The 25,609-nt window shown below is 42.4% G+C and overlaps 1 protein-coding gene and 1 long non-coding RNA gene across 26 annotated transcripts in view; both read left to right on the top strand.

The window, feature by feature from the left end:
- LOC114011154 (uncharacterized) overlaps positions 1 to 15,567 on the top strand; it is a 101,645-nt gene extending 86,078 nt beyond the window's left edge. For 11 of the 18 annotated variants that reach the window (XR_008749375.1, XR_008749373.1, XR_008749371.1 and 8 more), the window contains one exon: positions 459 to 15,567. This is a non-coding gene — a long non-coding RNA (uncharacterized LOC114011154). The remainder of the gene's footprint in view (positions 1 to 458) is intronic. The other 7 variants (XR_003552963.2, XR_003552962.2, XR_008749377.1 and 4 more) reach the window with 7 other exon arrangements.
- Positions 15,568 to 21,780: 6,213 nt separating this feature from the next.
- Positions 21,781 to 25,609, top strand: part of TSC22D2 (TSC22 domain family member 2) — a 31,200-nt gene continuing 27,371 nt past the window's right edge. For 3 of the 8 annotated variants that reach the window (XR_008749383.1, XM_013296294.3, XM_013296292.3), the window contains exon 1: positions 21,782 to 24,463. Coding sequence is in view for 5 of the 8 variants with exons in the window: in XM_013296294.3 (XP_013151748.1) it covers positions 22,473 to 24,463 (1,991 nt within the window). In the remaining 3 variants the exon portion in view is untranslated. Of the gene's footprint in view, positions 24,464 to 25,609 lie in introns of all 8 variants that reach the window. The other 5 variants (XR_008749384.1, XM_005233745.4, XM_013296295.3 and 2 more) reach the window with 3 other exon arrangements.

The raw sequence follows: 25,609 nt of genomic DNA, 5'->3' as shown, positions 1-25,609 counted from the left end.
GTATCTTTCATGAATCCATAGTGTGCAAATGGATAGATCTTACAATGTTTTCTCATTGTTTCAAAGTCATTGGAAAACAAAATTGTTTGGGTTGAGAGATTGTTTTGGGATAATAACCTGTAGTTGTAACGGACAGGTCTTTTATTATGCTGCTTACTTTCTAAATTATCCTCATCAGAGCTTTTCCTTAATTATCTCTGCTCTTCTCTGCTCCCCAGACTTCTCTAGTCATCAGGGACTGAACTGGGTTCATAACTAGATTCTTACTGAAATACAAAAGCTCTATTGCTGGAGCAGAAACATCTTTTCCTTGCCTGTAGCTACACCATAGTAATTTTATAGATTTTATTTTTCTGCAAGAGATTATTTTATTTATTGTAGCTGAAGTAATACTAATAAATAATTTCTATTTAAGCACAACCTGTACATATTATAATTCTGTTCATTTGCTTGTAAAGCTTTTCACCCAGCCTCACTGGAGGAAGGAAACTGAATTAAAGAAAATCCGGAATAAGAGATTGTTTCAACTGCAAATGAGTGTTTGGCGGCCACACCATCATCAAGCTGTAGCAACCCATGCTGAGACAGACTGTTCCACCCAAGCCGAGCCCCAGCTGGGAGCACACAGCCCTTCTGCAAGATCAGCTCAGACAAGTGGCGCTTCACCACTGTTCACTCGTGCAGAAGGTAGTGCAACAAAACTGACTCTCCCATGTGCCTCCCCTGCTTTGTCCGATCCTGGGACATCCTCTGCGCACCAGTAGCAGGTACCTCTCTCTGGCACATTCTGGATGGAAGCTCTCTCTGCACATCAGAATTAATATAATCAATTATATTAATTAATAGGATTACTCAGAGATTGCAACCTTCTCATATAGTGTAAGTGATCACCATCAAGGAGACTATGCCTAAATGCCCCTGTGCTAAATGCTATTGAAGGTATCCTTTGAGCACACTAGGAACCTCAGCACCCTTCCCTCAACTACGTATGCTGAAGGCAACTAGAGTTAGGCAAGCTAAAGTCACGTAAATTCTACCTTTTACATCCAGTTTATGCTGCCCGAGCACCCAGTTCTACAGGAGAAGACAAGGATGTATAGTTAGAGGTTGATACCAGCTTTTCACTGTTCTAGATTGCGATAGCAATTATTATGTGTGGATGGCTCGTGCCTCCCATGCATTGCTCAGAGGTGGATCCTCTTCAGAACCTATTCCCTGCCCAAACAGAACAAAGGCTGTATCATCTTCGTCAGGGGTAACCTCTGTTCAACTGGGGTGCCACAGATTTGCCTCTGGGGCCAACCTGAGCTGCAGTAGAGCAGGGAGAAGGCTGGTTTCAGGTAAGACTGAACATTCAGTTTGCACACTCATGAAGTTGTTGCCTGCAGACCTCCACGAGGAAGTCACACCAGGAGTGAATGCGTTCCAAAGGGCATTCACACGGCACATTCACAGTGGGGCTCACATGGCTGCACGGAGGCAGCTAGGGGGGCAGGTAGCTGGTGTCTTGGATGTTCCAGAGGATCTTCCCACAGCTCACCTGCATTCAGGTGGCAGTCTCTAGAGACTCCACTGCCCATCACACTTTTTCCTCTGAGGTGTCCTCTGCAGTAACTAATGCAGTAGCCAAGTTTTCTCTTCTTGGTTCTTTCTCATGGGCCTGCCCAGGGAATGAGGGACTCTGAGCCACCTTTGGGCCACCTCATGTCAGGGTCAGCCTACCCAAGGAGCTTGCTTTTACTCTTGATGCAATGGCAGCATCTTGTAAGACCGCTTGCACTTAATTTCTGCACTGCATGACACAGTGTAAGGGCTAAGTGTAATGTTGAATTACAAAGTGGTGTGGATAAAAGCATCTGCCAGCCTCTGCACATATATGAGGTCAGTGGGTTTACATTCCTTCAGGTCAGAAAACAGAACAAGCGTGATCTCATCACCGTGCCAGTTTCTCCACATTACAAAGTCACCGCAAGATGTGACGACACATTGTTCGTGCTCTGGGAGGATGGAACTGAGGGCTTGTCTGCACTGCTTGGAAGAACAAACTGGAAAGAAGAAACATGCAGAAGCAATCTCCAGGTAAGAAAGTAGCAGAGAACAAGCACACTGGTCCTCCCACAGCATGAAACAGCTGAGCTCACAGTATATATCTCCAAAAAACCATATATGCCTGGTCTTTACTATATTTTTACCATAGTCATTCATAGTCCTTAGTAAAACCATACCGTATTTGTGAAGGACTACAAGATCTTAGCGGCCACATTTGCTTGGTGTTTGCCCAAATACCAAGTCTACCACTTTAAAGTGATCTATATGATCTAGTGTCCAGCCCTAATGATCAGTAAGAGAGAGGAAAGCAGGATAGAGGGAGGCAGCTATGTGAAACCTCCACAGAGGAATCCTACTTTTCCACTCCTCATTTGTTATCCTATGTGGTAATGTATTAATTCTTTAACTAAACTCTTTTGATTATTTTTATACCCCTTACTGATGTCACTCTGAATATTACTGTTATACTTATAAATATACAATCCCCTTTCCGAAGAAATTTGAGCCATCCAGCTAACATGCCCTATGACTTTGAAATCAGTACAGTAAATTCATCAACAGGATTCAAAATAAAATTAAGCTTTGGATGAAAGCTATACTACATATGCCTAAAGCTTATAGATTTGTTCGGGTCCAAGGTAACAGCTAAGTACATGTCCCCAAAATGAGTATCATTCTGATATGTTTCCTATGTTTCTTAGACAGAACTAGACAATTTTAGAGGCATACATACGTGTGTGAAACAAAGTTGTGGTTATAAAGGCATGTCCCGGGTTAAGGAAACATTGTTTCATGCAGAGGTTTACATTAAGGGTGGGAATTGCTCTGAACTGGTATGGGTAAAGCATTTTAAATTTTGTAAATTTTTTAAACTTTAAGTTTAAATTTTAAATAAGGCCTTTGAATTTTATTCACTTTGGCAATATCCAACAGACCAGACTCCATCTTGCACACCTTTGCTCTCTGTAAGTGAGCTTGCTGCCACGTAATCTGTCTAGAGTGGAAAAAGCCCCGCACCTACCTCTGAGTCTGGCCAGGGTATATCCAGCTCTGACGGGCAGCAGACTGGCAAGCTGGTGCTGGCACAGAGCTTGTCCCTGGCAGCAGATTCTGCTCTGTGTGCCTGTATGGACAGCCACACTGTAACAGATGATGGAGAATTTTTTCTGCTTGCAAGCACCCTGTAAGGCCACCATACACACGGGTCTGTCGAGGACAAGGGTAGGCAACAGACGAGAGGGGCTGTAACACTGGCACTGTCAGGACTGAGTTGTCCTGTTCACTGGAATAAAAAGCCACAGGGCTGATATCTTAACGGCCTGGATGGTCTTATCCTAGAAACAGGAATGCATCCATTCTCCTCCAATTTAATACAAAAACATTGGTCTCTCCTTAAGCACACCACGCACAGAAGTTGAAGTTAATGTTAGTGAATGGTGAACATACCTCTGACACCCATTTGGATCCTGTTTCATTGGAAAAGGATTGTCTTCATAGAGACTACCACTGATTATATGTTCCGGACCTATTATTCATGCTCAAATACAAAGTTTCCTTCTTCTTTTTTTTTCAAATGCTATGAAACTTCAATGTATTTGCTACCTTTGGGCCCAGCCCTGTAAATCTTGCTCCTATGAATAAGCCCTATTCATGAACATTCTCGTGTGATGGAAAAAGCTTTTCTGGAATAATTTTTTGCAAGTACTAGTGAAAAGCTAAGCTAGATAGTACCTAGATAAGTGATGAACACATGATAATCAGTTTTTTGTATTTATGGCCAGACCCTAACACCCACAAAATTACCATACATATTGAGTAACAAAAACATGAAGTCAATTCTGAAGACCTACTTCAATAATGCTGTTATTCTTTTCAATGCATAAAACTTCAGTAGGGCTCTGGGAATTAGCAACATAAAAATAATGATGATGGTGATGAATTTAAAATGCTTTCCAAACAAGACATTGAGGAAGTCTTTAGAGAAGCCTTATAGTGAACTTGATAAATCTTTTCACAGTTTTTAATTCTGAGTATTAGTTATTTCATCATCTACATTGCTTACTTAGTGACCGCTACAGGCTATTGAATAAACTGTCATGGCAATATACAGCTTTTGCCATAGGCCAGGATCACAAAACTACATGTGGATCATTTGTCATCCTGAATTTGCGCATGCTGTTGTTATTTTATAACTGCAGATCTCAATATGATTAATGCTGGATATTCATCAACTTTGTTTCGAAAATGGAGTAACTGTGATGTAATGAGGTGAAGAAATTCACTTGATATCATTGAATGAGTTATCATCCATACAAGGATTAGAACACATTTCCTTATTCTGCGTGCCATTTGTAATCCACTGCACAAGGATGCCAAATCCACTTCTTATTGCCATTCACCATGTTTCAACAGACTAGGGCATCAAAGGACTAGGTGTTAAATCTTCCCTTTTCACGTTTTTGGGGTTTGTTTGGATTTTTTTTCTCCCCCTCAGAAACTCTGTTACGACAAAAAAGGGGACTTTAGCAGCTGAAAACGCCCACGATGTGCACAGTTTCACCGTATAGTTCCTCTCACAGGTCTACCTCTCCATTCCCTCACTCCATCCTCCTGAAGAACCATGAGACCAACCCAGCATTAAGGCCTGCGGTGACACTGCTGTGACAGGTTTTTGCAGTTCTTGACCCTCACAGGAGTGTAGCAGACAGCCAACACAGCTGCAATACAAGGCATTTCTCTGGCTACAGACCTATGAGGAGCCATAGACTCCAGTTTGTTCTATGTGATTTTACCATCGCCACTGTTGCTCTTGCCACCACCACAGCCCCCACAGACGGAGCAATGCCTGGTATTATTTTTCTGATTTGTGTCTAGGGACATCAGAAATGGGAAAAAATTGGCTGACTGCAGTGGCACAAAGTAAGGCCCTTGGTTGAGATTTGCTGAGAAAAGGCTACCCTGTCTGCTGACAACAGTGAGAATGTAGCATGAACCTCCTTGGAGTGAGCGAGATTTCTGTTCTAGGGGCACAGTGCCTTGCTGCCAGGGCATGCTGGGGGCTCGCTTCCAGCCTGCTGCCCACAGGACCCCAGGGCCTCCCAGCAGAGCTTCTTGCGAGGCAGTTGGTCCCCAGCCTGCACCGTTGACAGGCTTCTTCCCTTCCAGGTACAGGATTTTGCATTTGTCCTTGTTGAATTTCATAACAGCCATGGTTCCAGCCTCAATATTTCTGAGTGGCAGCTCTGTGCATTTTTTCCAGTGGTAATGGTTTAAATTGTGGCTTATTGCAATGGGAACCCTTAAGCACAAAGACGATGCCTTGTTTCAAGGGTGACTTTGCTTGAGTAAGGACTGTTGTTATTTATCATGGCTTCTTAGGAGCTGAAATTCAGATTCTCAAAAAGATACAGATTCAAGACAAGGATCATATTTATGCAGAGGTGATTTCACATACAGAAGTGTGGGTTCTCATAGTCCTTTAAAGCTTCAGGATGCCACTGAGGAGAATAAAATAAGAATATACACAGCCACAATAGTTTTATGAGGTTTCCTTTCTTGGGCCTTTTTTGGGGTGGGTAATCAAATCTTTGGTGGGCAGTTGGCATATGGTTAAAAAAGCTGTGGTGGAAAATGTAAATGTAGGAAATTGAAGCAAAATTCAATAATCCAATAATTCTCATGGATATCCACTGTGTACTTGTCAGGTCGTTTGTGTTACCAGAAGTCAATTTTTACAGTCAGATTCTACACAATTTTTGTATTACTTCCACTTGATAGTGCAATTCTTCCAGATAGATACCAGCACAATTAAGGTTTGTCTTGCATTATGTTTAGTGAATTCGGAAGCCAAGTTGACATCAAATATCTTTGCCTCTATTGTTTTCTTCTAAGCACCTATGCAATGCACTATTGTAAATTTTTAAAAAACTTTAATTTTTTACTCATGAAATTTATTAGGAAAGTGATTTCTGAATTACTCTTTTCTTTTTGTTGTATAGCCTGTGAAAATAAGCTCATAAAACTCTAACACATCTTTAATTTCCATGCCTTCCAAGATAATTCTGATAATTTTTCTTCGCAACACAGCATGGAAGAGACTGCGGACAAGTGCTTTCAAGTTTACTTATTATCAGAGCTGTGATGTGAGCTCACAGATTCAGGTTCTGTGCCTGGGAAAACCTGTAGAATGCTCATCTCTGCCCCCTGCACCCACCCAGATGTGGTATCAGATTCTGATCACTTCAATCATTACAACTTTTTGTTATTCTTTGAATTAGCATAGTGTCTAGATAGATTTCTTACAGACCAGAATGTTACTGTGCTGTATGTTTCTCAGCTTTTTCTGCTACGTATTTGTGGATCCCCGAAACGGCTTAATTTACCATGTGTTATTTCCTTTAAACATAAGTTCAAAATGAAGGAAGAAGGATTGTCCTGCACTCATGATCTACCATAAGCGCTCTTGTCATAAAACTTTTTCTTTTACAGTTGAGTGGGTTAGTGCCAGTAACTACTGATGAGAGGAATTCATCCAGGCTAGAATGAGAGCCAGCAGGGACTGTGAGGGTTTCCATTTTAGTATTTCAGCAGGACGAGGCTGAAAGGTATTAAGTCTAATGATTTACAAAGCAAAAACAGGGTTACAGGGTTCCTATCTGCTTGCAACTGAGTATGAGTCATGGAAGGAAGTAATAGACGTTACAGATTCTACAGGGTAAAGTCACACAAACTTGTCACTTGGGGTTTCTTTGTGCATAACGCAAGTCCCTGTCAGGTTCCTGTTACTGACTTTATTTCATGTCTCATGGCTTGTCTTTTTCGAGTACTGGCCAAGGCAAAATCATAGAATGGTTTGGGTTGAAAGGGGCCTTAAAGATCATCTAGTTCTAACCCAGATCTAACTGCTGCTTTCAGTTATGCTGACATGACCCAAATGTACATTCTTATGTAAAACCTCTAGCAATCTGCTAGGAAGACCAAAGACATGGGCTTGCAGTTCTCAAAGCGCTGTGCTCGAGACTCATGACCAAGCACTAGACCGCCAGCTCTGGGAAGCCACTGCAGCTCTGTGGAAGTCAGCAGCACCGACTGTCCACGTAGACTTCTTCACCATGAACCTAGCAAATTTCCTCCTGCTGCCACACATGCAAAGGGTGGAACAGGAATGAGAAAGCAAGTGCAATAGGGAAAGATACAAGTGGACAATGTGGGAGAGAACTGAAAGCATCTCCCTTCCCCTTGCACAACTTCATCTCCAGCTTTCCAAGTTTCTGCTCTGCATCACCTCTGTTACAAGCAGAACCTCATTTCCCTTGTTGTCTGAGAACACACAAAGAAGTATAGACTCAAAAATCCTTTAGTAATTTAACACTCAAAATCACTTTCCCCCCCATAATGCTACATGGTGTCAATGCCTCTGCAAAAATGCAACTGCGGAAAGAACAGACTACTGCAACATGTATTATACAATGCACATACATGATCAAGACAGTTTACACAATGCACTGTTTAGTGTTCACAGGAGTAGGCAGGAGATCAACAAATCCTAGATATTAATTTTACTTCGGGCACTAAATTGGTCTGCAGCTTTGAGTGAATCATTTACAATTCAAGTTTCAGTTTTATTAACTGAAAAAATTGGGAGATATTATTTGTAAGCCTTGTAGAACTTCCAGGAAATTCCCCTGAAATCCACCTGTTTAATTACATTTCAACAGAGGCTGAAATGTCTCTGCATACCAAAGCAGCACTAAAGAAACAGACTGTACCTGATACAGAAGATAGGGCATATTTCTTTTAACAGTTGGCTGTATGATGATGGTGCTGGTGGCCTGGTTCTGTGAAGTACACTGGAAGAAAAGTGGGTATTTTCTTAGGTATCGAGCTACTGACTAAGAAATTTGAATATGTCCGCATTCTTGAACAGAGTAATTTCAAATACATTATTATGTGTATACTGTCATGCTAATCAGAACAGCATGCCTGCATGCAAATTTTAACTTCAAAATAGATGTGAACCCCCTTTCTGCTACTTGCGTGTACATTGGTATCGCTTAACCTTCACATTCTTACAGAGCTCACCAGGAACTTTACCACAGGCTAAATCTATCGTACTATATATTTACTTACCATTAGAAAAGTCTTTTACCACAAGAGTAAATACTGATCTGTTCACACAGGTTAACTGTGATATTGGTCTACATAGAATAAAAACACAGTTTCACTGCACTGTTGTTCCGTATTTCAGCATCATACTCCCACTTCATCTTTGTCTCCTCCTGTTCATTCTGACCTCTGTGAACTCGTAAAGACCTTGATGATAAGACAGTCTTCCAACCAGAGCAGAGTATGACTGGACAGAGTAACCCTTAGCATCACCCTGGGAAAAAAACTCTCATTCGCTGAAGCACAATATAGCCAATGAGACCAAGAATTACACCCTGTGTTTCCTTCACTGAAGGGAACTGCTTGCCATAGTCGCCCTCAGCCAGGGTAGAAGAGAGCAGGAGCATGCCTGTCATCTCCATGTCATTGCTGGCAATGAGACCCCCCCCCATGCTGAAACAGCACAAGGGCCACCCACACTCTGACAGTAACGTTTTCTCATAACCTACATCCCTTCCTTCATTGAAAATTCACATCATGAAAAATACAGGTCAAATTTGTGCTGACCTAGAATAGGGTTAATTCAATGAAAACTTCCATTTATAGTTCACATCTTGTGCTGAGCTTGTATTGCATTGGTTTACACATACCGGCATTCAATGAGTGTATCTAAATAGTAAGGACTATTGGGTGAGAGCCATGCAACTTGCAGGCAAACTTTCCCGTCGAGGTGTTTGAGATCCGGGGGACCACTGCAGACCTTCTTTAAGAATTTTGTTTGATCCACTGTATAGCATTGTGCAACCTGAAGTTCTGTAACAGAGAACAATATTGATCTCACTTATCATCTCTGCCCTTTTGTTACTGGCACCAGATGAGAAGAAAACAAAAATCAGCTCCAAGATAATTAGGTGGAGAAATGTCCTAAAACTTAAAAAAAACAGGGGGGTCTTTGATCTAGACAGTGCCTGATTCATAGTAAGTTAGTAATCGTCTGAGTGCCTCACTGAGGGGGAAAAAGTAAGAAACTGAATGGCTTTTATACAGTTGTCATAATGCAAACCAAAGGTGTTAATGCTGAAAGACTAGGAAAATCAGAAAAAACTTTTCTCTTTTCCTTCAGCTGATCTTCTCTTTGTATGACACTATCATCTAAAAATTGTGTGTGACAATGCTGAAAAAAAGCTAAGACCTCCTATACTAGAGACCACAATAGCACTGCTTATAAGCTGAATTAGTCATAACGTGCATTACTATGTGCTGTTGAAGTGTGTTTTCTGTAGAACATGAGTATCAGCCAGTACAAGCAAGTACTATTGTCCAAGGAGGGAAATCTGCGTCGCTCATGGTATTTTGTAATCAAACCTTGTCTACTGCTTAAGTAGAGCAGATGATTTTTTTTTCCATTTTCAAACATTATGTTAAAACTGAAAAAGAAAGCAAATGAAAAATACAGGTCAAATTTGTGCTGACCTAGAATAGGGTTAATTCAAGTGGTAGAGTAACTCCAAAAGCATTTTAGAGCCATTCTTACGGGAACCACACTTGCATGAGTTTAAATTGTTACTGTCTCTAAAGAGGAAAGAAGAAAAGGTGAAAAAAAAGGGGGGGCGGGTTGAACAGACAAGTGTAAGATTTACTATTTCAGAGAGGAATAGTCCATATATTTTCACAGCGCAAATCTCCTTGGAGATATTGAATAATATGTTGCATAATAATTGCCAAGTATCTCATTTTATTAGAGTGGCCCATTCTCAAATGAATGCATATTATCTTTACAGGTTTGTGACCAGAATGTGGAAGTAAAAGAAGATCTTGCGGTTTACTTCAGTTAGAGGGGGATTCACCTCTATATTTTTTACTATTTTTCCAAACCATGTTTGGTTTTAATATAAACGCATCGGACACTTTTTTTAGTATTTGGAAGAGTATTAAAAGAACCAGTCATAACAATTTAATGCCTGAAACTTTCAGGCAGCATTCAGAATGATATTGAATCTCTTTGTCATCTCCTGCCAAAACCAAACCATAGCACAATGCCATAGTGTGGGAAAGGCAGTACAAATCCATTATCTTCACTGCAGTTCCAGCAACTGTTATTACATATGTTATGTTTGAAAGCTCTGGTTGTGTATTCATCTCATTTTCAAATCCAATTAAAAACTTCTTGAGAATTCCACAGGCTTTGTCGCCAGTTCAGGTTTAAGTTAAATCATCAGCAGTGCCTGCACTTAACTAGCATTTTACATGAAACTACGCACCACAGGGTGCAATGCGTTTAGAAACTGCTTCTTTATGTTAACAGACATTGCTAAAACTTGCTAAATGCTTGCTGACACCTATTTTCAAAGTGGATTTTGATGGGAGTTCTGCGTGGACAAGGATTTCAAGCTTGATGCCTGCATTTCATGTATGCCTGCTAGTATTAATTTGTCACCCAACTCTGCGCATTTTTAGTGGAGAGCCATACAACTTCAAGACTTCGTTCCACATACTTGCACTGTTCAGTACATTTATCCACTAATAAGGAAGTAATAATGTTGCTTCTAATTCCATCACTAACTAAACAACCATATAAGAACTGCACTTTATGATATCCCAGAACTACCTTTTCTTGGTATAATATATCAATATTTTTTGGTATAATATATCAATAAATGTATTTGTTTTTTCTAAGCAAAATTTGTTTGTTTTTTATAGCTTTGTATGTCGTGCTACAGCAAAACAGCAGCTTCCTCTTTTGAAAAGGACAGCAATTAATTTTCTTATGTGTCAATATAGAATGGTTAATAATAAAATGGCCTAGCCCTTAACTTTATTTATTACAGCAAGGCAGCCGCTGCGGAAAAATATGCTCAGTGATGAATATTTAGCAAGCCAGAAACCATATTTTGTTTTGCATGTCCTCAGCACATTACTATTTACTTTCTGCAACCATTAACATAAGGTAAATGCCATTGATATAAATAGGATGTAGAATTAACAGCTGTACATGAGACTCACTGCATGATTAAATAAAGCCTTGTTAAGCAGAAGGGGAAACAGTAGTTGCTTGTTAGAGTAAATGAAAAGCAAATGGCTGCCTTTTTGCAATAGAACAGCATGGTCTGACACTAACAAGCTCTGAAGGTGAGTTCATGGTTTTTGTATTAGGATTCCTCTCATCAGTGGGGAACAAATATTTATTTCTGACAAAAATTGTCTCTATTCTCTTGTATAATGTACTTGCTGATGATCACTAAAGCCAGTGTAAAATGGACTCATGTCTTGTTGAAACCAGCTACAGAAGACAGCCAGTTACCAGTTTTCCAGCTAGCACTTTATACAGAAATCTGTTTTAGAACTACTGTATGTGCTAATGGGTGGGGAAGCAGAGAGAGTGCTAAATTAGAGGACTAGTGGTAGTATAAAGGTGAAATACTGTTTTCTTATGGGATACTTGACAGTGCTGTACAAGACAGTGCTTTTCTGCCCACCCTTTGACTGAGGTCCTGATAAGAGCCTGTTTCAAGCTCTCTCTGTGACCTTCCAGTTGAGTTGAGATTCACAGCTACGATTTTAGGAATGGCAACAGGTAACAGAAATAGGTTTTTTTACTGCATTTACACAGCATTAGGAACAACAGCAGTGGCAGTAACAGCAGGGTAGGTGTGTCAAGAATGGGAAGACTCCCCAAGCCCCTCAAGTGCAACTTACCCGGACCTGTACATTCAAGAAGCCTTGCTGTTTGCGTAAGAACAACACACGGAGTGCTGGATCCATGCCAGTTACACTAACCTCCTGTTTCTGATACTGCTGCTTTCTTTACTTTTTCTGACATTGCAAGGGCATTTGGTCAGCTGCAGTACTGGGAGACGGGACTTGGGTGTCTGGGTGTGCATTGCACAGGTCAGCACCACTAACAGTAACGCTACCACAAGACTTCCCTTGGGGTAAAGCCCAGGACCTAACTGCTGTTTCTGTTTTCTATCTACTGCATATATATCTATATCATATCTATACATATATATATATATCAATCATATAGATATATGCATGTATATCCTTCCATACTTAAATTTCACTGCTCTGATGTCATGTTTGCTGCAGAGCAATGCTATCATTGTGCAACCCATCTACTAGTTCACTTCGGATGCTGTCAAATTTATTCAGACATCAGCAAGAGTGTGACTGTGGTTGAAAAAAAACCAGCCACCACCCCTCTCTTTCTGTAAGAAGGAGTCACTGAGTCCTGACTACTCCCTGCAGAGACTACAGCTCCTCTTCTTGGAGACCACTTTGTATCGATAGCCTTTAATGATTTTCAGATGTTTTAACAGAATATAAGCCCCTGAAGAAAAATACTCTATGGTCTTAACTTGAAAAATTCACAAGCTAATTTTTATCTATACGGAATGACTTATTTGTAGTGCAACTCAGAAAAAAAAAAATCATCCTTCAAATGAAAGTATATCACTGCTTTTGCAATGTATTACTAACGAGTTTCCATACTATTTAACAAATCATCCTTCAAATGAAAGTATATCACTGCTTTTGCAATGTATTACTAACGAGTTTCCATACTATTTAACACCTTCAGGACAATTCCACTGATGAGACTCCTAATGCAGAATCTGTTAGGGCTTGCCACAAAAGAGGTAATTATTATGGAAGTCCTAGTTGTGATTTTTTTAAAGTATTGTGATATTTTTCATTTAACCCAGAAGTAATTTTGTACCGCTTCCATCCTTTTACTCCGACAAGCTTCAGGATAGTCATTTCCGCAAATGTTCTGTTTTCTCATTTTCCCAAGACAGATCTCTGAAAGTGTTTTGAATTTGTACACATGGATATATATACTGAGATCACTTCTTCAGCATTAATGATGAAGGACAACAAATTGTGCCTGTTCTTTTAACCAATTTTATAATGGAAGTGTTCCATTATAAAATAATAACAATACAAAATGCAGATCATCATACATAACTATTGCTTCTCTACTTCTAACACTTTTGGGTTTGCTGAGTAATTTCTCCATTTCACTGACAATTCTATTTCAGTGGAACTACTTACCTAACTTCAAAAACAAAATTAGCAGCAGAAAACCTGAGACTTATGTAAACAGAATTCAGGTTTATATTTGCCACACCATTTTTGTGTCTGACAGCACAAGCATTTCAGTATGTGCAAAGTTACAGGCTTTTATAGTGCCTGTACAGTCTGATGAGAAAAGCAGGAATTCGCCACAGAAGTACTACTTTTTCTATGTATTTTGTATACAGCTTCCATTTGGACCCAGATTATCCATCAATCCACTATCCACTACAAAACCAGTATTTGTGCTTTTGTAGCAAAGTTGCAGCTATTGCAGAATGTAAGTTTTATGCAGCATGTTTATGCAAAAACAGGCCAGGGAACCAGTTTTGGCTAATCTGTATCCCACGTGATATGGTAGCAATAGATCTGTCAAAAATTACTCAGAACCTAAATATGTAGAAGCTCCCACACACCTTTATTTAGCTAGCTCTAATCTTTGATCTTGAACGCATGCTTAACCAGTAAAAAGGGGAAGAAAAGGCATTGCATGTGTTGAAGTGAAATGTGAGGGGCAGAGATACTGGTTCACCTTTGAACCCGAGTATCTTACATACTTGAACCAAATGAATGTTGTCTCAGCTAGCTGGAGAGCACAGACATCACCATTCCAAACAATCAGGACTCCCTGGAAAATCTATTTAAATAGGCCATCTAAATATTATAGAGTTGCATTTGCTTTAATGTCTACCCTGTAGCTGCTCTCTCATCTTAGAAATAGATGATTTTTTTATGCCGCACTTCCTCTTACTCCTATCCTACAAGTATTACATGAGACCTGCATGTTAGGAGCTCAGCAGTGCAGGCTGATCTATAACCATAGATCAAGTCATGCCACAGGTTATTTAAGGTATGACTAGCTATCTGAAATTTGTGTACATTCCCTTTTTGCTTAGACGACATCCAGTGTTAATTGAAACAATGAATGCCCTGCCATTACTCATGCTTTTAACACTGAGAGATAATTGATATAGCTGGTAAGAAAACCTGAATAATTGTTCGTGCACAAAGTAACGTGATTACTTACTGTTCAAAGAAGAGTTATTCAAGAAAACAAGCAACTTAGATTCCAGGAAATCCAGCGATGAATTATTGAGATGTCCCATTAAAATACACTCATGTCAAACAGAAAGATTTAAGACATAAAAAGTCTGTTGAAGAAATGTGGATTTTCTCCACAATTGATATTAGTCTTTACTCGACATTTTTAAATATATGAGAGAATATGCTGCTGAACTCCACATAAGATATCTGAAACCATTCACATTGCTTTTTTAACTAGGTAAAATGCAACCTGATCTGGATTGTACTTGATCATATGGCTGGAATGCTGAAAATACTGTAATCTATTTATATATCAAATTGAAGAATTTTTGTGTGTTTAAATTTCATTGCAATCTAGTGTATTAACTAAATATCAAGTTTACAATCTGTTTCATTTTCAAACCGAAAAAGAAAAGCCAGACCAACCTGACTTATTTATCCTAAAGCCAGGATTTATTTCCTGGCTTTAAAATACAGACCAAACCTAGGTCTGCTCTGTGCCTTCCCTAAAAGTGGTGTTCCTGCAGCAATAATTCACTGCTAGTGCCGACACATGGTACTTTCCTTATAATGCCTTCAAAATACATACTTTTTTTTCAGCATCAAGAATGTACTACAATTCCAAACTGGATCTGCAGCTCAGATTTTCCTTATCCTTTTCTTATTTCTGCCACTAAACCACAAATTATTCGAAATAAAGCAGACAACAAGGCTAAGAGTAACTATGTAAATGAGAACAGCCAAATCAAACAGATGAAAACCACACAGGGGCTTATACAGCCCAGAAGTAATTGACAATAACTAGTCTATTAACCTCAGACTCCCCTAGTGAACCAGCACTCTTCAGGCAACTGTTCCATATAATGCTGTAATTTCCCTAAATTATTTACATAATTCTTTAGAGGGTCTTTGACAAGTCATGCTAAAGAGAGGAAAGGTCCTGCCCCAGACTGCTTCTAGTCAAACAGCACAATCAGGTGCAGCACAAGATAGTATAGAAGTAAAGGTACCCATCAAGGAGAAGAGTGTATTACACTAAAGACCTGTCTGTTGATCAGTACAAATGTGCATCTTGGATTTTAACATAGCTCAGTTAAGTAAAACACAGCTCCCACTGACATTTAATGGGTTTTGCCATTGCCTTGAAAGGGGTCAGGATCGGGCTAGCAAAAACTGGTGAGATCTCGTAACATGTATTAATTTCTATTTGCACTTTAAATGTGTTTCCATATGTGTTACAGTTTCCATTTGTTCTCAGTTGTTGGACATACTAAATTTTTTTCACTGGTTGTTGCATTTAATGCCTATTATTGTCCATATAGAAGACAATGAACACTGGAAAGACATAAAAGAGCAATTTTGTTAGGGTCAGGAAAGAGGAAATTTCCATGCTTTTTGTCACATGAGACTTTAAGAAGAGCCTAAAGCTAAATACTGCAGCTACTATTCGCTGGTTCTCTTGATAGTTAGTGGCCTTTATAAATGCAAAAATCCTACTTACACATTCAAGTAACTCATTTGCCCTTTTCTATGCCCTTCTTCCCTCCAGCAGTCTCTAACCTGGAATTTGTCTTCAGGTCTTGCAGTCAACATCCTGCAGCCTGAAATTCAAAAGAACTTGAAATTCGAATTACCATTGCATCTCAGTCTGGTTTGAGATCATTTGTGGTAATTTAGATGTGTTTTAAAAACAAGAATTTGGATAAATGTCTTACTGACTAGCACCACTACTTTAATAAAATGGAAATTGTACAGTTTACAGTGGAGGAAAGGAATTTCTGATATTATTTTGTTTATTTTAAAATTTAAGATGTTAATACAGGATCTTGATACAAGAGTCATCTGAAGGGGAGTGCACTCTTAAAATACCAAATTGGTAAACCTCAATTCAGATACATGAAAGTTGAATTTTTAGTAACTCCTAAATCCCTGTTCAAATTTGAGAAGAACCTAGTGAGAAATTAATTGCTTATCACTTGTCCATTATTGTGCCAGCATGTTACTATTTCTATGACAGTATCACATAGCCTGACCAAAATGTAGCGCTCAGTACTCAACACAAAAAGAGGCAGGCAGAGCCCTGGAGACTTCTATGTATCCACAGTCAAGGCAGACTGATAGATGGGAGAGAAAAAAGGCACAAAGAAGGAAAAATAACTTGTACAAGGCCACACTGCAGATAAATACCAATTTAGGAGTAAGACTGAAGTTAAAATACTAATCCCCTGAACTTTTCCTACAGAAATCCACACAAACAGTTTCAATCTGGACTCCGATACTTGGGTAAATGCCCTATCTATTAGATCACGCTGCTTCCCCAGGCTAGTTTTTAATCTCCAACAATAATCACCTAATGTTATTAAAGGCTAAGAAATTTGAACCCATGAACTCTAGATACCAATAAATAGTCCAACTCCCTTTGATAATTCATACAGCTTTCTTTTTAAAAACATTGTATTTTTAATGTTATCATTAGGGATTTTCAAAATTTTGAATTTCCGTAGACAACTATTAATATACAACTTTATACACAAAAGCATACATCTCTAGATGTGAGCATGTGTGTGCCTGTGCAAACTCCGTTTAGGGTTTTTAATGTACAGCTTTTATCCTTGTCTGAATGATACACAGATTTAAGCGATGATTAAGTGGGAAGGACCACCTTTTGGCTATTTAAAATCATATAAACAAACAAACAGAACATTTTAGTACCATTTTCACTGGATACTTGCAGGCAGCCAGTGTTTTAGTTTTTATAGCTTACACTCTAGAGGAGCTTCTTTTTTGTCTTCTGTCATCTGTGATAGCATATCTGCGCTCTCAGCCTCTGAGGCTGAGGTTTTGTAGAAGATCCATGTCTTTTGCATGACTGGCACGTGATTTTAAAGGCCATAATATGTAAATGCCACCTACAAACAGTAGTACCACAAGTGTGGAAATCCACTTACAGCTTTCATCGCTACTTGAAAGTCTGTCAGGGGATCCTCCTAGTGAAATATGTAATGGTAGAAGGTGATGGAGTGTGGAAGAATGACACAAAATTCTCTGTCACACAGCATAGGAGCACTGAAAAGGAGCCTGCTGCCTTCACCACTGCCTGCTAAATCTGTCCTTGCCAGATCCTGAAAAAACAGGAACACGCACGCACAGACAGAAACCACGAGAGTCCCATGCAGCTGACACTCACAGAAACTCAAACTGGAGTCCTGTGGGAATTGAACTAACTGTGGCAGGTGTTTTTCTCGAAGGCAAAAAAGGAATATATACATGCTTGACACAATAAAAATATTGGTATGTTGGTGCCTGACATACTAGAATGTTGTTCAGCACTAAGTCAACCTTCCAAAAACATTATCAGTGTAATGTTGCCAAGGCCATTGTGTGGATTATTTGTCTGTATCTTGGCTAACCTGGCTGTGGGCTATAGCAATTTTTATACTTGACTTTTCAGAAACCTTTCTGGTTTGTTAGTTTATATTGTTCATTCTTGTTCCTCATCCTTTCCCTATTTTACTTTTTATTAATTTCCCTTTCTCCTTTGCTAGACCACACTAAATGTCAGCCAAATAGCCCATTCCTCATTACATTTTATATTACATTAAAATATACATATATACACAGTTCGCATATGGAGGGTTTAGCAAACAACTTTGAATCTGGGATTTAAAATTTTATAATTTCAAATGTTAATTTATTCTGAACAACAACGGTGACAAATTAATGGATTCTAAAATAGCATCTTTGCTATTTTAAATTTCACCACTTACCAAAATTAGGCGACCATTCTACTAACACATATTTTCATACACTAACATAATATAGTAGTTGTATAAAAATGAAGAGAAAATAACATTTCATTTTGGTTTACTGTAAATTACATTTACAGATGCACAGGAGAAGCATCTCTTCTTACAGCCTAGCAGCTTACCCTTCAACAACCTACTGGTAGCTGTTCAATGTTGAAAAAAGTGTTACCTTATCTGTTATGGGTCTGTATACCTCTATCGTGGGAAAGAACTTCATCCTGCTAATAACGTATCAGTGTCCTTCCTATAATCGTTTTGAAAGATCACTTACAGGGGTAGGTCTAGTATAGTAACTTCTGCCTCTGTTTTTAAGGGTCCTTTGCATGTTTTTAAAATGTCACTTCCTGAGGGAGACTTTTTTTGATTTCACTTTTTACTGAGATGAAACGCCACACATAAATCCAACAGCTGATCAATAAGAATCTTCACAACTACCTTATATTGGAAATAAAATGTTAAATATATACAGTTTGGGGGAGATTGTGCCATCTCGCTCATGATAAACAGTTCTCTACAGACTGCCTTATTGACTGAAAAGTATCTGTTGCATTGTCTCACTCTTAACATTCTGCCATTCTGCATCTTTCCACTGATATGCCTATTTATCAATGTGGGGACAGGTTTTTAAAATGTATTCCTGTCCAGAACAGCTTTATTATATGTTGTCCTGAATGTATTGAATTAATATGCCCAAATGCTTTCTGTTTGAAAACAAAGAAATTTTAAAAATCCATATTAAAAAATATCTCAAATTTTTACTATTTCCTGTAGCTAGTTATTTCTTGCCTTGGTGAAATTTTCCTCAAAGATTATCATCATCATTTATGTAAAATCTGTGCCACATACAATCCCAGCTGGTTCACCTCCCCACAGCTTTTACACTAACTTGAAAAAGACCCAGAACTCCTGCTGACCTCATTAGTGTCTGTGGTATAAACAGTAGTGCTGTATAATATATTGCATTATTGTACATCTTCAGCCATATGAAGCTGAAGCCATCATTCAGCCAATTTCCCTTGGCTATTTAATCCACTGTGGTCATGACTGATTTAAAAACTCCCAGACACATCCACATGCTGCCTGTTAAAATGAAACTTGAAGTTGCCAAAGCAGCATCGCCCTCTCAGCTCAAGTACAGAGTTCCGTTCTTTTATCAGACTCCACTTGGTTGACTCACAGAACAAGGAGCAATAGTTCCCAGGCTAATGGCAGGTTCAGGTCTAACACCTCACAGCCCATGCCAAAAATACACTTTCTCATGAACGTAAAACATTTCTTAGATTGAAATACAAAGTTCTAACATTGCAAATTAGTATTAAGTTGATAATACTCGTTTTTTGAGATCTTTTACTGCATATATTACATTTCCTCTCTAACATTTGTATATTTGAAACCATGCAGGGTGCAGGAAACAAAGGATCGCATGTTGGAAGGAATTTGTTTGGGAGGAAGTTTGGGGCATTGTCTTTATTCCCCCTTCAAAGGCAGGGTTGGACAGAAAAGATTAAGAGTGTAGATTTGATCACAGGGCTAATAAGATGGCAGCAAACGGAATATAAAGAATATGCTTTATCCTCCTGTGGGCACCTGGTAGAAGCTACTCCAGAAAGTGTTGCCTGACAGACCTCATGTTGTATCAGGAGCGAAAACTCCTGTACAGCAGGAGGAAACCCAAGAATTACAAATGGAGTTCAAATGGGAATTGAAAATCATTAAGGAGCAAAAAGCATGCCACACAGACAGTTCACCATCTCCTAACGTATGCAGAATGAAGAAACTTTAGAAGGCAGACACTGAAGAATATGAGGATAGGAAATAATAAGGGATGAGCTAGTACACAGAGAAACAGAATCAAAAATAAGGTTCAAATTAGTGTAAAAAGAAGTAGGCAGAAGACAAAGTGCCAAGGAGGATGACAAGAAAAGCAAGTCTTGGCACACTGTATGCACACAGACATGGAAACCAAGGATGTTGCACACATAAGGAGAATTCAGAAGGCACCACAGAACAGAAAGCAGAACAGATTGGGTGTAACCTGAGATTCTGGACTCGAAAGAGACTACCCATGTGTATGGCAATAGCTGAAGGGACAGTCCTCTACCCAGAGTATACCCAGAAAAGCGGGAGTTTGGTACTTGGCAGGGCAGAAACTGTGGGACATTGACCTGGGGCTAACAGAGAAAACCCCACTGGTAATCTTCTACATTTGGTCAAATGACACTACCAGATTCCCACTGAATTATAGCAATGGTCAAAGAAATGGAGAATTGGGTGATGATCAGAATTCTTTCCTCCATGAGAAGAAATGAGAAGGTGTCACAGGATAATCATGACAGAAAGTTCAAGTATGGAGACACAGACCATTTGAAATATCTGATTAATGGAAGATGCTAATAACATGAATGGACACATCCAAACATCTCCTGCAGAAGTTTTCTGGAATTGGCGCTAGCACAGTAGTTGATAAGAACTTCAAATTAATGTTGGGGGTGGAAAAAAGTGGAAGGGCATTTGCTAAAGTTCGTGTAGTCAGCAGGCCTGATAATAATGGATAAATTTAATGGATAAATTTACCACGGTGGCTCATGCCAGATTCAGAACTCCTTCCTAACATAAATGAGTCCCTACACTGTTAATGCAGTAGGTTTAAGCTCTGTTGAAGCCAAAGAAGTATTCGGTATGATGATATATTGGAAAATACTACTGAAAATAGATACAGAAGAGATGGATTAGCATGCAAAATTGCCAAATAAATCAGAACTTGGCTGAACTGTTTGCCCTTACAGGTAACAGCTGAACCAAAGGGAAGCTAATAGTGGGGATCTTCCGTATGTTACAACTGGTCTTAAAGCAGATTGCAACCTGACAGCCGGCCAGGACAGGTTACTGGTACAGTGGCAAGGCACAACTGTTCAAACCGGGACCAGATTATCATACAGGAAAACCCTGATGACATTGGTGACTGTAATAACAGAAATGAGATACAACAGAAAGTTGACTTACATATCAGGGATTTCTGAGATGAGCACCTGAAGACACCAAAGGTAGGCTCCTTATGGCCTAGGCTATGGCACCAGCAGTGCCTGGCCGGCAGGTCTGCGTGCGGCTCTGCTCGCTCGTCTCTAAGAGCGATTACTCGAACTGCGAGTCACGCAGAGTCAGGCTCTGGGAACGGCCATGGCAATTATGAGAAGTAGCTAGCAACCGGTTACCTTCGTGAGTATAGACCTGGGACTACAAGTTGGCTAGGAATTTAGGCTTGGAGATACGACGATTTTCATAACTGGCAGAGCGAATTTCTGGAATAACCTCCTACCGTGCCGGGGCAACTGCCACACAACAGCTGACATAAAAGAACTAAACACCGTCAGCCGCCGCCCGAAACGGTTACGGACAGGGCCCTGGCCGCGATGCCCCGTTAACAGCCCTCCCGCAGGAGCTGGGCCGCGGCACCTCAGCGCGGGGAGGCGCGGGGCGGGGGCGGGCTCGCGCCCCAGGGCAGGCCGCAGGGAGGCTCGCGCGCCCAGCTGCCGCCGGGCCGCGCGCGGCCGGGCGGGACCAAGCTGGACGGTCCGCGGGGGGAGTGGGCGGGCGGCACATTCCAAGCGGCCACCGCTCGCGCCGTGCTCCCCCTGCGCCGAGCGGCGGCGGGGCGTGACGTCATCACGCCGCAGCGTCGGGGGCGTGGCCGCGCCCTTCCCAGGGTGCAGCGCAGGAGAAGTTGAGCCCCATCTTGGGCGAAGGGAGCGGCAGTCGGAGCCCGCGCTCCCGGGGCCGGCGCCGCTGCAGCGCAGGGGGTCGCCCGCCGCAGGGCCGCCTCGCCTGCTCTTCCGCCGCGCCGCCGCAGCGCCGGCCCGCCGCCCGGGGGGGGGGGGCTGGCCGCGGGGCTCGCCCGCGGGCTGGTTCCGAGCAGGATGCGCCTGGCGCTGGTCTCCAGGTAGAGCGCGGAGACAGGGCGCGGGGGGAGACGGGGCCGCCTGGGCCTCGCCCGGCCGCCGCGGGGCCCCTCGCGTGGGGCGGGCTGCGGGCCCGCGTCTGCGGCCGCTGCGCACGCCCGGGGCCCGCGCCGCGCCGCGGCCGGCAGGAAGCTGCAGGGCGCTTGGCCGGTCCCGCTGCGCTCAGAGCGGGGGCTGCGGCGGGGAGGAGGAGGCGGCGGCGGCCGGCATCCCGGCCGCGGGAGGAGGGCTGCGGACGGGGAGGAAGAGGAGGAGCCCCGCCGCCCCCCGCGCGGCCCGCGGCCTGGCAGCGGCAGCGCCGCGGCCCGCCCGCCCGCCGCAGGAAGCAGCCGGAGGATGTGCGGTGGCGCCGCCGGCCCGGTCGGCACGCCGTGACAGCCCGCCCCGGCCCCGTGCACGCCGCGCCCCGGCCGGCGGAGACCGGCCCCGCGCAGGAAACATGTCCAAGATGCCGGCCAAGAAGAAGAGCTGCTTCCAGATCACCAGCGTGACCACTGCTCAGGTGGCCAGCAGCATTACCGAGGACACCGAGAGCCTGGACGACCCGGATGAGTCCCGCACTGAGGACGTGTCTTCTGAAATCTTTGACGTTTCCAGAGCCACCGACTATGGCCCCGAGGATGTCTGTGAGCGGAGCTCCTCAGAAGAGACGCTCAACAACGTGGGTGAGGCTGAAACTCCTGGCAACATCTCTCCCAACCTCCTTTTGGATGGGCAGCTGGCTGTGGCTGCGGGTGGGGTAGCTGCGGCTCCGCCAGCTGTGGCCCCCAGTGGGGGGGCTGTGCCCAAGAGCTCTGCGGCCCCCCTGTCAGCTACTGCCCCTGGCACTGCGGTGGCAGCTAGCAGCAGTGCTCCAACCGCCTTGCCCTCCACAGGGCTTTCTGCATCTGCTGCTCTTGGGACAATGTCTCAGACAGTAGCTGCTGCGTGCAGCTCACGCTTCAGGGTGATCAAGCTGGACCATGGTACAGGGGAGCCCTATAGGCGAGGACGATGGACGTGTATGGAGTATTATGACCGGGACTCGGATGGTGGTGGTGTCCTGGGCAGGACTGGAGATTGCATTAGGCACAGCAGCACCTTTGAGCAGGCTGCTCAAGAGAGGGACAGCGGCCTTGGTGCCACAGGAGGTTCCGTCGTGGTCTCAGCTGTGCCAGTGTCAGCCCATGGCCCTGATTCTGTAGCTGACAGTTCCCTGACTGCTGTGTCACAGCTGATCCAGACAGAGAAAATGAACCAGTCCTCTCTACAGCAACCTAATTTTGTCATTGGGCAACAACAGCAGCTGCAACAACCCATAGGTGGGGCCGTGCCTCAAAGTACTGCTCAGCCTATGTTTTCTGGGGCTTCGGTAGCAAATCAGCAAATGGTGGTGCCACAGCAATCGCAGCCACAGGTAAATACGCAGGGTGTTACACAGGCTGGACCCAATGGGAAAGGCATGGCACCTCCAAAAGTGACAGTAGGGCAGCCAAGCATTCCTGTGGCACAGCAGCAGGTGCAGCAGGCAAACATACCAGTGACTCAGCCTCAACAGTTTGCTTATTCTCAGTCCCAGATTCCACCAGTGCATCTACTGCCAACGCAACCTTCTGGTCAGACCGAATACATGCAGCACATGACAATTATGCAGTCTCAAGGAACTATTCAACAGGCTACTACAGGCTCTGTTCCAAGTACTGTGGCTTCCAACCTTCCTGTGGGGCAGGTGACCGGCCAAAATCCCTCACCTGTGGGAGCACCAGTGATGGGGGTGTCGGCACAGCCTGGTGAAGCAGTTGGACAGGGATCGGGATTAATGCAGAGTGGCCAGACACAAGCTAGTCAGACTGCCGTTCCGAAAGCAGGAGGTGTGGTGCAGCAAGGCATTGGACATGCTGGGATTGTGCAACAGAAATCTGTGACTCAGCATCAAATGGGTGGAAGCAGTCAAGTGTCCGGAATGCCTGGTGCTCCCCATGCTGTGGTCTCTGGAGTTCAGAGCGTGCCTGCAGTTGTGCCGGGTACAAGTGTGCCTAGTGTGTCTACCACCACTTCCGTTACTATGCCAAATGTCCCTGTTACACTAGTCCAGTCCCAGCTGACTAGCCATACTTCTGTCAGCAGAAGTACCGGTGTTCAGCCACAGCATGTCGGACACTCATTAATGCAGGGCACGCCTAATGTACCTGCGAATCTGCCACAGTCAAACCTCGGACAGTTTCAGACCCAAGCTCAATCCTTAGTAGGCCAGATTGATGATACTAGAAGAAAATCAGAACCCCTACCTCAGCCACCACTTTCTCTTATAGCTGAAAATAAACCTCTTGTGAAGCCTCTCATTCCAGACACTCTAGCAAATCCTCTTCAGTTACCTGCAAGTACTCCTATGAACAGTCTTGCCAGCTCTGTATTTGGCATATCTATTCCTGTTGATGGTGATGAAGACAGGTATGAATTATTTTGTAATGCCATAAAAATACCTTTTCTTAAGGGGGGGGGGAAACCACTACTATCGAGTTACTGTCAAGTTCATATTTTCAGAAATTTGTACTGAAATGTACTAGGGCTACTTGTTTTGTTGTTTTAAGAGTACAGAAGGTAGCAAAGCGTTTGGGCAAGCAGTGAACTGTACTTGTTCCTCTCAGGCTGCAAGTGTGATTACTGATCTCACTAAATGGGGCAGAAAGTAGCCTGAAAGCTGCTTAATGCACAAATAATATGACTACTTCCAAATCAAAGACTGAGAGCTATCCTTCTGCACCCAGTTGCTCAGCATGGGAGGAAGTCAGTTCTCTCCTTTCCCCTGAACACATTGTAAAATGATGGCTAGGTTAAGATGGTTTTATCAACACCACTACGTTGCAGTGTTAAAAATAGAAGTGTATTGCTATTTGGGGCCGTCAGATGAGATATCTTGGAAAACTTCAAGGCTTATAAGACAGATTCTTGATTTTTGTCCTGCTGTTGGGTTTGCACCTTATCGGTAAGGAAAGTACTTGCATCTGGATGTGAATTTATATGCTCTTGCACAGTGAAAGCTCTACAGGTGATGATCCTTTGCATTGAAAAAAACCACCGCTTACTTGGGCAAAGATATAGATGCAATGGAAGGTACAACCTTATGATGACTCTCCTTTATGGGAAAGTAATTTGGAACTCTTAGTTGTAACAAAGGTGTGTAGTATGAGCAGACTCATCCAGGGGCCTGAGAGAGGAAGCATGTATGTGACTCTTGTTTCCACAGACTTGTCAGACTGCTCTGAAGGGTAGTGTGATGACTAGAAGTGTTCTTGAGTTGTTTGAGAGAAGACTTTTCAGGCAAAGCAGTGTTTTCTTGTGCAGTTATACTGGACTAGTGTAATTAACATTTACTGTTGGGATTACAGCAATTTGGAGGAATTAAATACATGTGGGGTTTATGTATTTGTATTTTTAAAACAGGAGTAACACCATTATGAAAAGGTCTAATGTGCTGAATTATCCTGTAAGTGTTCCCTCACCTTGGGAGAGTACTGGACTTCAAGATAGCACAGTCAGTGTTGCTCCAAGTGCCTTTTAGTAAAGCAGCTGTGGCGACCGGGTTAGGGTGTAGTG

Source organism: Falco peregrinus, chromosome 12, assembly GCF_023634155.1.
Source record: "Falco peregrinus isolate bFalPer1 chromosome 12, bFalPer1.pri, whole genome shotgun sequence".
NCBI lineage: Eukaryota > Metazoa > Chordata > Aves > Falconiformes > Falconidae > Falco > Falco peregrinus.
This window is presented reverse-complemented; position numbering and strand designations above follow the sequence as displayed.